This window comes from Geospiza fortis, unplaced genomic scaffold (genome assembly GCF_000277835.1).
Source record: "Geospiza fortis unplaced genomic scaffold, GeoFor_1.0 scaffold112, whole genome shotgun sequence".
In the NCBI taxonomy this organism is placed as follows: Eukaryota; Metazoa; Chordata; class Aves; order Passeriformes; family Thraupidae; genus Geospiza; species Geospiza fortis.
The window spans coordinates 18,035,681-18,051,255 of NW_005054298.1; the positions used below are offsets into that span (position 1 = coordinate 18,035,681).

At 37.0% G+C, this 15,575-nt stretch overlaps 1 protein-coding gene across 1 annotated transcript in view; it reads left to right on the plus strand.

Annotated features, from left to right (window-relative positions):
* MYO3B (myosin IIIB) overlaps positions 1-15,575 on the plus strand; it is a 191,987-nt gene that overhangs the window by 85,733 nt on the left and 90,679 nt on the right. Inside the window, exons 12-24 of the mRNA XM_031058556.1 lie at positions 3,128-3,224; positions 4,104-4,220; positions 5,052-5,156; positions 6,985-7,068; positions 7,732-7,934; positions 8,303-8,401; positions 9,004-9,118; positions 9,506-9,632; positions 9,776-9,986; positions 11,064-11,211; positions 11,447-11,600; positions 13,909-13,997; positions 15,533-15,575. The exon at positions 15,533-15,575 is cut by the window's right edge and continues 39 nt beyond it. Coding sequence (XP_030914416.1) covers positions 3,128-3,224; positions 4,104-4,220; positions 5,052-5,156; positions 6,985-7,068; positions 7,732-7,934; positions 8,303-8,401; positions 9,004-9,118; positions 9,506-9,632; positions 9,776-9,986; positions 11,064-11,211; positions 11,447-11,600; positions 13,909-13,997; positions 15,533-15,575 — 1,592 coding nt within the window. The remainder of the gene's footprint in view (positions 1-3,127; positions 3,225-4,103; positions 4,221-5,051; positions 5,157-6,984; positions 7,069-7,731; positions 7,935-8,302; positions 8,402-9,003; positions 9,119-9,505; positions 9,633-9,775; positions 9,987-11,063; positions 11,212-11,446; positions 11,601-13,908; positions 13,998-15,532) is intronic.

Below are 15,575 nucleotides of genomic sequence, written 5' to 3' on the forward strand. Positions count from 1 at the left end.
ATTTACTGTGCACTTCTTACTACTCTGTTACTTTCTTTCAAACTATATCTTTACCACCAGTAGAACAAATTAACACTTCCTGCCTTTCATGAAATGGTTCTCTCAAGGGAGAAATGTTTCTTGCCTTTTGCTCCTCCTACAAAATCCAAGAAGACTGTCCCTTCCAGCCACGCCTGCATGATAAAATGGTAACAGGAGGGTTCTTCAGAGCATAGAGCCTTTTTCAATAGACAGTGCTCAGCACTAGATTTCTGGGATCAACCTAATGCTGCTCTTCAGGTCTCTTCTGACCCAAACCATCCTGTGATGCTCTAGTAAAGTTAGGTACCTTGAGCGACTGGCCCTTTGCACCCTTTATGGCAGTTGTTTTGTTTTGTGAAGAGACTGCATCTTGCAGGGATTGCTTCAGAAAATTACTGGAAACTTAGGGAAGATAACATCTTTGATTTCCCTTTTGCTTAGAGTTTGTACTTTTTATATATTGCCAGAAAGGAAAGGTAATTGAAAAAATGGCTTATAATTCTACTTTTTATGCAATAAATATACTGATAGTTATTTCCCCAATTAAGAGTGTTTCCTTCTGCTTTTTAAGAATTTTTAATGTATTTATTAAAAGCAGATTGTATTTCTGGTGTAAAATTGTGGAAATAATTAAAGGTTACTGTCTGGTTTTTTCCTTCCCACTCTGTCAATGCACTGGAGGACGTAGGGTCAGTAGAAAACTGATGAGGCCAGCAGGAGATTGGAAGCTAATGTGATGTTATGCTCCTAATATCCTCTTCTTAATCATGTACTTAGGAAAATGAGTTCAGTGCTGGAAAATATTTACACAAGGGTATGTATGTTTCACTTGTATTTAATGCAGACCAGTTTCCTTATATATTTACATAGTTTTAAAAGGAACCCTTTTCAATAAAAAAAATTGATTCGTTTATCACTTAAGGTGAACAAACAGCGGGAGTTTAATACACAATGAGATAACAGATTAGGTTACAAAGCCATTCTTCAATTAGACATGCTTAGGTTTGAATGTGCCCTCTTCCCCCTCCTCCTTGCACCTCTGGTAGATGTGTCCCTGCTTACAGTTTGTTGCAATTCAGTATTGCGGCTATGATGTTTACTCCAGGAAGAAAAAGCTTCCCAGATGAGTTATGTTAGCTAAAATGTCTAGCCATTGCTTTGTTAGTTACATCTTCATGAAGTAAAGCAGCTGCTAAAATATTTCCTTCATTTGTAGACTGAAGGGTGCTCCCATTTCTAAATGATTTACATTACTTACATCATTATTTTTCTATGCAGTAAAATAAGAGCTTGAAATCTGGTTTGAAAGGGAAACAACACTTAAAAACCCTAGTAGTACATCATGCATTCTTACTCCTTTGAGGAGTTGGCTTGTCCGCAAGGTGTAATATTTTTGCATATAGTGACTCAGGAAAAAAAAAAGCCAAAAAAAACCCTAAACCCAATACCTAATCAAAGACCAGAAAAGGGAAAATTTAATTGAATGGAATTTTCAACAAATTCAAATGGTCTCCATACTGCCCACGGGAAATAATACCACTATAACAATTTTTCTTTCATAGCTTCTAGTCTTCTTGTGTCCTTCTTTCATTGTTTCATATGTACAACAGAAAGCAAACCACCATCTGTGGGAATGTAGTGGGCCTGTCAGCAAAACCTGCTGTCTTCCCACTGTTTTATTTCCTAGCTGACAAAACAGTTTGCATGGTTTTATTTAGTTTCAATTCAAATAAACCATTTTAGTTTTCTAAAACTCATTGGGTAGCCAAAAGGAAATCAGGAAAATGAATAAAAATAGACAGAAAAGTATGATCATTTGATGTGACTCACAGTTACCAGGGAAGCTGTATTCATGACTAACACTCTTCTCCTTCGTCTGTATTAGAGGCTTTCCTTACAATAATTCTTCTGATGATGTAATAGCTCTTGGATATGAAAACATTCTCTTTACTGAATGAAAGCTGATTAGCTTGAAATATAGAAGCATACATAAAGGGAGAAAATGAAAATGCCTCAGTGTTTATTTTTTAAAAAGAGTTCCAAGAGCATATGAAGATATGATTAAAGAAACCTGCTACATCTTCATATTAACCTTGAACATTATAGATAAACAAGTGTTTCCTGCCAAGTTACAGTGCTGTTCTGTTACTGCTTGGTATAATATTTAGCCTTGTTTTGGGATGCCTGATCATGTGGCTCTTACTTTCTACATGGCAACCAATGCAAAAACAATCTGTCAAGGACTGTCATTGAGGATCAATGCTAAATGTTACTCAGCAGGATGCAGACTGTATCTCTGTGGGTGTCCTTCTACTATGCTTTGATTATGTTTGTTGTAAAGAAAAGCAGAGTTGTGCTTACAGCATTCATATTTCACACCCTCTGTGCAAGACATGTTACAGCCTTTAATTTGTTCCCTTTCCAGTGTGATGTGTTGTTTAAAAACATATACACCACATTTTCAAAGATTCCTTCACTATAATCTGATTATAAAGGGGTTATGTGACAGTTTGTCTCTGCTGCTTGTTGTGTGGCTTAAATCTCTGGAGACAAGCTGACTGAACATCCATACAATTTAGAGTCTGATGGCAGCTGTGGTTCCAAAATGTTGTTTTGGGCCACATCTAGGGTCATCTGAGGAGGCACTTTGGCATACATCAAGGTAACAGTAGGATTTTATCCTACTTACTGCTTCTTATATCTTCTTTAGATGACAGTACTATGGCTGGGCACGTGGAGGTAGCATTTAATTAAACTGAGTGGTAGTTTATTAACTTAGAGCAGGGAGGGAAGGGAAAAGAGGAAGAATTTTTTTGTTTACTGAGTGTGAGTAAAGGAGTAGTAAGTACGTAAGTAGTAAATCCTTGCTGGACATGGATAAATAGGTAGGGTTATATATTGTGAAAGAGAAAACAGATAGTACACCAGACAGCAAGCTGATCTATTGCTTTTATAAAAGGATACTGCAAGCAGAATTCAACATTTCAGAGAGCAGGTCTGTGTTTGTGCATGACAAAAACATTCGCCCAGGACTTCCCTTTGCATCTTAATGTTTGCTGTCTCTAATACACTTTCATAACCCTGGTGCTCTGCTAACAACTTCCAGGCATGAAAGAATACATACTAGAAGACCCTACCATGTGGACAGAGCTGACAAGTTCTCTCTAGATGACGATCTGGTAAATCTAGAAGTTCTCAATGAGGTACTGTATTGTCTGGGTAGCAGCTTCTGACAACTGTACCTCACATTCTTGCCTATTTCTGCTTTTTAGGAATCTCTTAGCAGAATGAGAATATTTCCTTCTTGCAATCTTTTGTCCCTTCAAGGCAAAAGAATTCTCACGTGACTGATCTGCTGCCCTCACTTTGTTAATTTATATAGTTGCATAAAAGTAGGAGCAGTGAGTACTATAATGTGGAAAAGCTTAATTATGAATGATGCTAGTTTAAATTATTTTTGTGAGTTTCCTAAAATGCCAAGTTCAGTCATAAAGATGTAGTTTTAAGTGATTTTTTCTAAAATAATTGATTTATATAGGATAACATATTATCTAGTGCTTCTGGCTAAAAAATGACAAAACTATCCATTTCATATTTCACTGTATCAGCTATTTGCAGAGTATCTGTAAATTTTTGTGTTGGTAATCCGTAAATTACATGCCAGCAAGAAAAAGGCATAATACTAAATTGTGCTATTGTCCTGTTCAAACAGTTTTACCACTACTTAAAATTTAGTCCTTTAAAAATTATTATCCTTGTTTCATGGCCAAATGAAAAAAAAATTAAATGGACATGTACTATGAAGTGGAGCAATAATGTGTTAGCACCATTTTCTCTTCAGAAGATTTACTTCTCAGGCTGATATAAGAAAATATTCTAATTTCCAATTAGGAGTTGCCATTTAACTTAGTTTTATGACATTAGCAAGAATTTTGAAAACATTTTCTTTTGTGTGTTTGGCATTTAAAATATAATTAGAAACACAGTAAATATTTCCTAAACAATGTTCTCAGTATATTTACAAAAATCTTCCTCAGTGGGAAAATACTCTATAACTATCAAACTTTCTGTAATCTTCTCAGGATACCATTATCCATCAGCTGCAAAAACGTTATGCTGACTTACAGATTTATACTTATGTTGGAGACATTTTAATAGCCTTGAACCCCTTCCAGAATCTCAGCATTTATTCTCCCCAGGTAAGAGAAATTCCAAGCTGAAGATGGAAGTTGCTTTACATTTTATATTAACACCACTAGTTAAAATACTTTAAGTGATGCTGGAAGTTAGGAGCACAGACTAAACCTCAGCCTTTTCTTTTTACAGAACAATGTGGCTAAAAAATGGTTTTGTTTTGTTTGTTAAATTTGGTTTCATTTGATTTTATTCATTTCTTGGAGGCACAATTTCCACATGAGGGACAGAGATTACCCCAGGCACAGCTGTGCCTCTTGCCTAGCATTTAGGGCTTTCTTCTTGGAGACAGAAGATGGTTATATGAACCTCCTCATGCTGAGGTTTTTGCTTGCTGAAGAATTGTTCTGACTGAGGCTTAGTATATGTTCTGTGCCATCAGCTCTGACTTAAAAGAAGCAAATTAATCAAATGCTGTAAGCATAAAGGCCAGTTTAATTCCCTACAAATATGAAGAGAGGTGGAGCTAGAAATAACTTAGTCTCCATGGATGCCAAAATCAGGGCTTCAGATAGGGGGCCAGAATTCAGATTCACTGTAGATTTCTTTTGTATGAAGTGGTTATTTCCTTGATTGAAGGTTTGTGTTTGAAATTCTCTTCCTTGTGATACAGCTCTCCTCATTGTCTTGTGCAGGAAACATCAGAGTGCATTTTAGGTGTTGTAATTTGTGTTCTGGAAACTGGCACTTCTGTTCCAGGTGATTCAGTGGAAATTCTGTGGTATAACAGGCAACTTCTTTCTGTTGAACAGATGATAGTCACTGTCTTCTTCTCAGTTCTTAATTATATAGCTAAGTTGCATAATTAACTATTGTGTTTATTTCTTTGAATTTAGTTCTCCAAGCTTTACCATGGTGTGAAGCGTTCATCAAATCCCCCGCACATATTTGCCTCTGCAGATGCTGCCTACCAAAGCATGGTTACATTCAGCAAGGATCAGGTGAGGATCTGTTCATTTTTGTTTAGGTTTTTTATTAATCATACTGCCACTGTGCTACAGGGCTGTGAATAATGTTCTGTTAAGTTGTATTTTGGGAAATTTTTTCTTTAAACCTTTTATTCCTAAATCGGCAAAACCAGAGTAGAAATCTGGTCAGATTTGGGAGTTCTGAAGAGGGCACAGTGATATGAAAGGGACTGAAAGGGCTGTTGACTCCAGCAGCAAAGTATTGCTGCACATTCTGATTCTAGGTCTGTCTTGACTTAGGTATTTCAATAATTTATACTTGTGTTAAATACAGGGTTCTCAATGCCATAACAGTTTAACAGAGTTTGAACCAATTTTCTGCTGCAAAAAGACACTAAGTCACAGAAAATAGGAACCAGTAGCAAATTTTTTAGTAAAATTAATTAAGTATGGTTCTGTTATAAATGTAATAAGGACACAAATCCAATTATATAGAAATTATTTTAATGAGAATAAAATACCATGTTGTAGAAGATTTTACTACATTCTTAAGATTATAACTTCATTCTCTTTCTAATTTGATGTGCTATGTGTACATGAATATTGAAGGCTGATCATTATTTTTGTTTATAAAATTCTCCTGATTTTACCCGGGACATCACACAATAATTAACAGAAAATGTTCTCTTAAAGTCACAAAACCAGTATAAAGTAGTAAAAAGCCTGAAATCAGAAGGGTATTAAAGAAAACAAGTACTCATGTTAGAGTAACTTATGTGAGAATTTTTTATCTGATTAGGTAGTGTAATTGATATGGTACCTATTTCCTAGAACAAAAATATGCTGTCAGGCACTACAAGGTACCACCAGATAACTGCTACAGCTTTCAAAGCTTTTCAAAAAGCTCAGTTCTATATGAAGGGGCATTGCAGCAAGTATTTTAGGACCTTGTATCTTTTCCTAGCAAAGAATCTTGTGTATACACAGTATCATGCAAATAGTTTTTGGATGTTTGCATAAAAACCTGTGAATCTGTGCAACTGCTCAGTGTTAACATTTTAATTATATGTCAGTTGATAATGTGCCTTAAGTAGAATAATATTTGTGCTAGTGGTCTGTAGAATACATGGGGGGAAAAGGGTAAATAATAAATGCTGCTAGAATTCAAACTTTCCATGATCTGCATTCTTCAGTGTTCAGGTGGGAACTGGTTTTCAACTTCCATTTTGCCCATGAAGCAAAACAGCAGAGAGAAGGAAAGTGATTTAGGCCACACTAGGTAGCCTCTTGAGTCTGGAAGCTTTTTGAAGAGCCTATAAAATACCATGTATTAAGGACTGCTGGCACAGGAAGAAGGTGGATATGTCCTCCCAGAACCACCCAGTGAACAGTTGCCCATTTTTCTGAAATGTTTAGGTGCTAGTTTGCTGTTCTGGCTTGAATATCAGCATCACCTACAGAATAGCCTCTCTACACAGGACCTATTATTTAAGTTTATTTTTCAGAAGAAGCTTTTGTCAGTGTGTCAAAAACAGCTGTACCCTGTGATTCATGTTAGTTCACATGAAGTCAATGCAGTGAGCTCAGACATGGTCACTTGTTTATGTGTTCTAGCCCTTCAGAATTCAGTCACTGCTTCACACATGTACCTTGGGATCAGGCATTGCAAGGTGCATTTTAGTAATCTAGGGAATAAATTACTGCACTGAGTCTTTGGTGATCTCTCCTTTCAGAAGGGAGTTGACTCTTAAAGTATTTCACAGTTTTGGTACTAAGCATGAAATAACAGGTAGGAGTAGTAATAGCAGAAAACAACCATATGGTGAACTATGCACTTAAATATTTTGTTTTTTGTGTTCAGTGCATTATCATCAGTGGGGAAAGTGGTGCTGGAAAGACAGAAAGTGCCCATCTGATCGTCCAACATTTGACCTTCTTGGGAAAGGTATTTCCTAGCCAATTATGTAAAATTATGAAGAAATCCTCCCAACTCTACCCCAATGTTCACTTTATTTAATCTTTAATACTTAAAGCTGTTCATGTGAATTGTCACCCTTGATTTAGGGACATAGTAATCATGCATGTGAGAGTATTGAATTGAGATGTGAGTGTGACTCGTACCAAGCCAGTCAATAGTTTTTTAAAGAGAAGGTTCCAGATTCTGAGTGTTCAGTACCTGTAGGTATGTACAGTGTTTATCACATATAACATTATTTATCCAATAAAGAATTAAAATTATTGTGGCTCTAATCTTAGATGATCTTACACATTTAAATGTTATGAGTAATTCTATTAACACAAAATAATCGGAAAATTAACCATGTCAGCTTAGCCCTAAGTAGGCATCTTTAGTCCACCGTGCTTCTGGTACTCTTAACTAATTATAAAACAGGTCAAAGGTGGAACAATTGCAGAGAAAGAAGTTTGCTACCTGTGGGAGATTTTATCAATTTGTTGGACCTCCTGTTTTATAAATAGAAATGTTAGCACAGTACCTCATTCCATACAAGCATGAGAAAAGGATTCTTTGCTCCTGGAGCAAGAATTGGATCGGGGTAAGCATTATATTCTCTTAATTATCCTTCTGATTTGTACCCCTTCTGTCAAGGCCAATAACCGTGCTTTGCGTGAGAAAATTCTCCAGGTGAATCCTCTGGTTGAAGCATTTGGGAATGCCTGCACTGCCATCAATGACAACTCAAGTCGCTTTGGAAAATATCTGGAAATGATGTTTACACCTACAGGAGCTGTAATGGGGGCAAAGATTTCTGAATATCTACTTGAAAAATCAAGGGTCATAAAACAGGCTGTGTAGGTATATTAATTGTCTGTCCTATAGCATTTATGTAATGTTTGAATTGATTTAATTATCAAAAATTCTGTGGTTTAGATACTTTTCTGTCTTCTGCTAAAATAAAATCCTTTGTACCAGTTCTATGACAACAAGAATAGTCCTGTTCTTTTGGAGTTGAAACCAGAGCCACTTAATTCTTTGGGATAATGTTGTGTTCACTGGGTTTTCTGTGTTTCACAGCTGCTAATCCTACACTACTAAAACAAGTGGGAGATTTGCTACCTTGCTTCAGTGAGCTCATGATAAGAACTACTTTTACATTTGTTGTACAAGATGCCCCAAGAATAAATACAGGCGCTTTAAAAAGATACTTTTTCTTTTCTAGGGGAGAAAAAAATTTCCATATATTTTATTATATTTATGCTGGCCTTTATCATCAGAAGAAACTTTCTGAATATAGACTTCCTGATAAAAAGCCCCCTAGGTAACTATTGCTCCCTTGTTTTAACTGCTCATTGTAATTAGCTATTGATCAGCACTTGCTTTCAGTATGATGCCTTCAAATCTCTCTTAATCCTTCTCCATTCCTTAAGGATCTTTTTTAATCCTCCCAAGGTGGGAAGAAGATGGACACTAAGGCATTATATTATTTGCATTTGTTTGAGAAGTTGAACTATTAAAACAGAAGGAGGACGAACCAAGTTCATTATGTAGATATTTTGTCATACTTTCAAATGCAGACAACCCCCCTTATGATTTCTTACTGTAATGCTTCAGGTTCAGGAAGAACCCAGAATATGCTTTGGAGGTTTTTAATTGATGTTTGTACTTTGAGTGCATCTGGTCTGTACTGGGTGGGGGGGATATGTGTGAAATGTTGGCAACATAATTAGACATTAACAACCAATAATGCGGATGTTAATGCAACAGAAACAAAAGCTTCTTATGAATTAGCATCAAAATAGATCATTGACAGTTATTGAGATAAATGTTGTTTCCAGTTACTGAGGTACTTGCATTTAAGTCACTGGAGCTTGTATTGGCATATGTGGTAGTGTGATGCCTTCTTTCTCTCACTCTGTTTAGATATATTGATAATGAAACTGGAAGAGTAATGCATGATATTGTTACTAAAGATTCCTATGGAAGACAATTTGAAGCAATTCAGCATTGTTTTAGAATTATAGGATTTACTGATGAGGTAAGAGATTCAGTTGCTAAACCATTATTGACCTTATTTAGGAAACCACCTCTAGTGCTGCCCTCTGGTTTTGTGGGTGTACCAAATCTCTGTTAGAGATGTTTGTTTAGAGCCACAAAATCTCTGTTATGACAGAAGTGAACAGTGAAAGCATAACTCCCCACTCAGAAGGCAAGACCAGCCTGAGGTCCCAGTTAGTCCTCAGGCAATTCTGTTGTGCTATTTCGTGTGTAAATAGAAGCTTACTTGAACTTGTAGAACTTGATCTCAGAGAAGGCTACAAGCTTTAATATCCATTCCAGTATCCATTTTTTTTCCTTCATAGCCTAAATATGATGCGTGTATCTTACTGAATTCCTTTAAAGTGCTTCTTGTCATCTTTTACAGGAAGTGTATTCAGTGTACAGAATACTGACTGGAATCTTAAATACTGGAAATATTGAGTTTGCTGCTATTTCTTCGCAACACCAAACAGATAAAAGTGAGGTTCCTAACCCAGAAGCCTTAGATAATGGTATATACCTTTCAACATTGTCAGTTCTGTATATGCAATTTGACTCTATTTGTGATAGTCTCTAGCTCATGGTAGCAGTTGGTCAATGCTGGTGGTTTCCACTGCATAACCACAATTGTGTGTCTTTTTCCACTGTCTTTTAGCTGCTGCACTGCTAAGCATTGGGTCAGAAGAACTTCAAGAAGCCCTAACATCCCACTGCGTTGTAACGCGGGGCGAAACCATTATCCGGACGAACACGGTGGACAAAGCCGCGGACGTGCGGGATGCCATGTCCAAAGCGCTTTATGGGCGGCTCTTCAGCTGGATCGTCAATCGCATTAATACGCTGCTTCAGCCAGATAAAAATATATGGCAAGTTACACATCACTGAACCATGTGTACTTACTGTGCACGTGTTGGATGCGCTCATCCATTTGTGTATTTTTGATTTTGCAGAAAAAGTGCTGTGTTTATTTTGGCTAAGGCTTCAAAATGGCTTTCATGCTGTGATACTGAATCCTGTTTCCAGGACATTAAGCCCATCATTTTCAAAGAGCTGAATGGAATTTAGCTACTGAAGTCAATGGAAATTGGGTGGTGGAAGTGCTGTCCACTTTTTTAAAAAATGCTTCCTACGTAGTGAACATGAAAATCATACAAAAGGCTGACAAATAATTGAAGTACGCTGAAAAAATTCAGTACACAGTCCTTACAGTCCCCGTGCTTTTGTAAGCAAGTAAAAAATGCAGATTTCAGATTATTATTGTGCTGCTACTTGAGATGTAATTATTTTAAAATTTTTTAAATTTAAATTACAGAAACATTATATTGCACATCCTTATGATTTCATTGCCAGGCACTGATCTGGCTGGCTTGATCTTTTGAAGAAGCTGTAGAGATTTTAGAAACAAGGAACCTCTCAGCAAATGTGAAAATGCCTCTGATCTGAGATCTCTACTTGCTACTTCACTATGTCGTATAGACATTCTCATCCATTTCATGCAGTTCTGGTAGTGACTGAATGTACTTGAGTTAGCACATGGACAGTCCAGCTTGTAGCAGCAGCAGATTTGGTGATTACCTTCTGAATGAGTGTAGCAAAAATGTACCATTAAACCTTGACACCTTTTCTCTGCCTGGAGGAGCAGACAGTAGATTTTATTTGGGATCTGCCTACTGAAACCCCTTGTTTCAATATGGCTGCTAAGTGTCTGTTACTCTGTACCTATGATTTTTCTGCCTTCTTCATGGAAATTTGCAAGAAGCAAGTGGAAAGCAGAAGTCTTAGCAATGCTGTACAAATGCACAAGTTGTCTTAGGTTCAGACACACTTTTCCTCCTTGATTTTTGCAGCAGAGTGAATCAGTTATACAATGTTAGTTAGCAAATGTATTTTTATTTTAACTTGGTGTTGCCCATAATGAATTTTGTTTGTATCTTCATATGCAGCAATGCTGAAAGTGGGATGAATGTTGGGATACTAGACATATTTGGATTTGAGAACTTCGCAAGAAATTCTTTTGAACAGCTGTGCATTAATATTGCTAATGAACAGATCCAGTTTTACTTCAATCAACATATTTTTGCACTGGAGCAGGTAAATTCAACTCTGTTGAGGTCTAGCTGAATTCAGCATCCTACACCATAATCCTATTCAGGACTATTTATAAAATGAGTATGTGATTTAAATGTGAGATAATGACATTGTTCTGTTGAAGCTGTGTAAATAATATTGTTGAGGCCTATAGAGCATTGCTGTGCATCATAAATGCCCTAATGATGATGTTGCTTTTACTGTTTGGATATTAAAACTGTGCTGGTGACTTTTGTAGATGGAATATCAGAGTGAGGGAATTGATGCCACTACAGTGGAGTATGAGGACAACCGTCCACTTCTAGATATGTTCCTTCAGAAACCCATGGGTCTCCTGTCTCTGCTAGATGAAGAAAGTAGATTTCCTCAGGCAACAGACCTAACTTTAGTTGGTATGTGCAAGTAAAACTCTGGGAAAGATCTGGAAAATTGCAAATGCATATATAAATGCAATGTCATCTTTATTCAAGTTTTCCTACCCTAGTTGTCCTGAGGCTGTGTCATTTCATTTGACGTTCTAAGTATGTTTTTCACTGTGCTTCATCATTTTTCTCTGCTTACATATTTTCTATCCTTTTCAAATTGGAAAAGTTGTCTTAAGTATCAGGTGGCAAGGGCTTATTGTTTTTCAATGTTACAAGCAAATATCCTGTGTCTTCTCCATGTTTATAGCATTAGTGTTGAAAATAAAATTTAGATTTCCCAGGCTCCTAGGCCCATGTTTATCCAATTAGAAAATACTGCTTCACTCCAGATTGTCTCATAATACATAGGAAGTGTTATTTCTGGTGTACCATCTGGCTGAGTATTTCCTTGTCTTCATACATATTTTACGTATATTTTGAAAAATTTTGGTGCCAACTTTAAATACACAGCACATGCCGTGTTTAAAGCTGTTGTGTTGCATTTATTTACAAGAGCTGCATTTTTCCCTGCAATATGACACAGAGTTCCATTTCCTTCAATGGAATGTGCTGCAGAGACCCAAACAGTTAGAGAAAAACAACAGTTTCCAGTTAAATTGCACAACACATATGCAAGGTTTTTCACTACTGCTGGGCTGAGCTGAAACTGGAATTCAGGTCACAGACAGAATGAGTACTATGGTTTCATTCTGATGCTTGTCTGGGTTTGAAACACCAGTGTCTGCCAAGGTAGGCAGGAACCTCCTTTGGAATGGAAAATATGACCTCTTTCTCTCTGAGTTATTATTATAACTTTTAAATTAAGGAGCTTTTGGGCAAAGCTATGGGAAAAGGAATAGCAGTTCTTTATGAATATATATACACATGTAGATGTGTATAACAAGACAAACAGCCAACCCCTCTGGCAGCAGCGGCAGCAGCAGTGAACCGAACCGAACGGAACCAAAGCAGAGTCCCGGGGCCGCTTCCTCTGGGCTGCGGGCGCTTCCCTTCGCTGCAGTTCCGCTCACGGCCGCCAGGGGCGCTGCTGGCTCCGGGCGGGCAGGGCGGGGCATCCTTCCTTTGTGTGCTAAAGTTGTCTGCCTCCCTTTTGGCTTGTATAAATCAGTTAATACTGAATACTGAACTTCTACTTCCAGAGGTACTTTCCCTTGTGCAGTGCTGCTGGGCCTTACTGCTGATCTGTACGTGGCGCAGCAGGCTCCCTCAAGCAGACAGCAGAGTGGGATATTTTGCCCTGTCCAGGTGTGCCAGACAATCATTAATTCCACGACTCTGTCCCAGCCTCCAGAAATTCCAAACTTAGTTATTTTGCTTTAAGTACAAGCTCAATTAAGTGGTAATAAAAAGAAAAACCTAACAAAAATAGATTCTAACATCGGAAAAACTGTTTTTGTAATATTTTCTGACATACTCAGCATGACAGAGAATTTTATCAATTGATTCCAGTCTCAGGTCTCAAGTTGCTTGTTCAGGTAAATTAGTATAAAAGCAAGCTTCACAGTATAAACACTAATTCTTACTAAAATGGGTTCCTTTGGATCCTACTTCTTTCCAGGAATGTTTCCTTGTCTCAGCAGGCAGGAATTGCTACCTGGGCCCTCAGTGTTGTAATTTAATTACAAAATATTAAAGAGCCTACAAAATATCACAGGGCATAAAAGACATTTTTCTTAGAAACCCATGTTCCTTCTTCTGTCAGCTCTTTAGGGGTAATCACAGGAAACAGTAAGTCTCCTTAGAAGAGGTTTTGTAGAGAAGCTTCTTTTTTTCTGTAGAAGTCCAAAGGTACGTGAGGGACAATTCCAGACTGAGCACATAAACATATCCTTAAAACCTGATGCACAAAACTAAATGGATGCAGAAAGGAAGATAGAGAAAATACAAATAGTGGGCATTTAAGTGACTGTGATATATGCACAGTTTTGAGTGTATGTATGTATAAGAGATAAACTCACCCCAAACCCTGTATATACATAAGTAAATTCATTGCAAAATATGAGGAATCATCACATCTTCTCATTGGGTCTTCCTGCTTAATATTTTTCCATGTACAAAGGCATCCAGAAACAGTGATTTTTAAAGAAAGTCTTACTGGGCTAGTTGAAAATGTACTGTTCTATTCAGATGTGACAGCTTGGTATTTCTGAGCAATCTGATAATATGTGTTTATAGCAGTTCTGACTTCTTCAGCAGCAATTTAGCAAGCTAATTAGGATTAAGATTGTAGTTAATCACTCTGTCGCTTAAATCGACATCTTTTCTCGATGTCTAGATAAGTTTGAAGATAACTTACGATGCAAATACTTCTGGAGACCAAAAGGAGTGGAACTGTCATTTGGAATTCAGCACTATGCTGGAAAGGTAAGGTCATGTGATTTTTATTTAGTTCAGATAATAGTGGTATGGTCATCACTTGTTTTTATCCAAAGTTTCTGCTTTATGGGGTTTTTTTCCCTCATTTTAATGAAAAAAATGATAAAGTTTATGCAAACACACACTCTACAATGAAACTTTTATGTGTAGCAGTCGATTTTGGAGCCTATCCTTAGGGCTCTTACACAGATTATGTAGACAGTAAGCATCTTTTTTCTGCAGGAAACCTGGCCTCAGAAATGCCAGTACTAAAGTTATTTCAAAGGAGGGACTCTGTGGAGCCAGGGCAGGCTGTGTGCTTGCTAACAGCATGTGAATGCCACAGTAGTTCTGTGTGTGAGTGTCTTGCAGAGTGTCATGCAAAGTACATGCATGAAAAGCAATGTAAACCAGTATCTGTAGCAGAACTTAAAATCCTATAGAGTGCATTGGAAATAGTGGGACTTGGTAGTAGAGGTGTTTTCTTGTTTGTATCTTCTGTTCTCAGAGGTTCACATTCACCTATTATTTTATATGGGGAGTAACAGTCCAGTTTTCACCATAGCATGAGCTTTGCTTACAGTTTCAGGCCCAAATATTTGTTCATAGACAAAATCGAAATATCCATGTTTTATATAGTTACTGATTAACTCTCATCTCTGGATCATTATAAGATTCCAAAATTTTAAGGTGTATTCCAGTAACTTTGGTCAGACTTTCTGTCTTGTTAAGAATAGCTATTAAAATTCACACAGTTTCAGTTAATTCTTTGTACCCACATGGCCAAATAATAAAATACAATAAAATAATAAAAACAATACTGGCCAGTTTTCTATTGCTGGAGAACATTCAATTTCTATGTAAATTAATGGACTTCAGAGAAATTGGGCTAGAGAGGAGTACTGCAAGTGATACTAAAACAGCTCTAAAGAAATCATTGCAATTAAACAAAATGAAAAGTTAATGGATTCTTATATTAATACAAATATCCAGGCATTAATTTCTAATCAAAACGGTTAAATAATTGAAATAGAGGAATGTTTGGTTGTCCTAATATGGTTTTCAGTGCCATGAGAAGCTGATTTAACATACCTACATTGTGTCCAACTTATTACTGTTCCTCCAGCAGGTCTACTTATAGGTCACAGGTTTGATGCAGACAACCCATAGAAAGTGACCACCTGAGAATCATTTCTCACATCAAAAGTAAATGATCAGCTGAAGCTTTAATGGAGTGTCTCTGTTGTATTGCATCATGCATAGAATCGTTTGGCATGGCCAAGCATAGCACAACAGGATTTAAGCCATTTAACCCAATTTGATGTGCAATGGCATTCTGTGAATATAGATACTCTGTATAGCCAATTTGCATTCTGAACACACTGCTGTAGTTCACTTTTAAGACCTTTGCAGGTAATTCATTTGCTTGTCAGACCACGCTAGCTGGTCTACTTGGTCATCCTGACCATTCACAATTTAAAGAACACAGCAAGTTTTAGGTAACCCTTTTCATCAAAATTTCTAATTCTGTTTTCCCACACCAGGTATTATATGATGCCTCTGCATTCCTTGAGAAGAACAGAGACA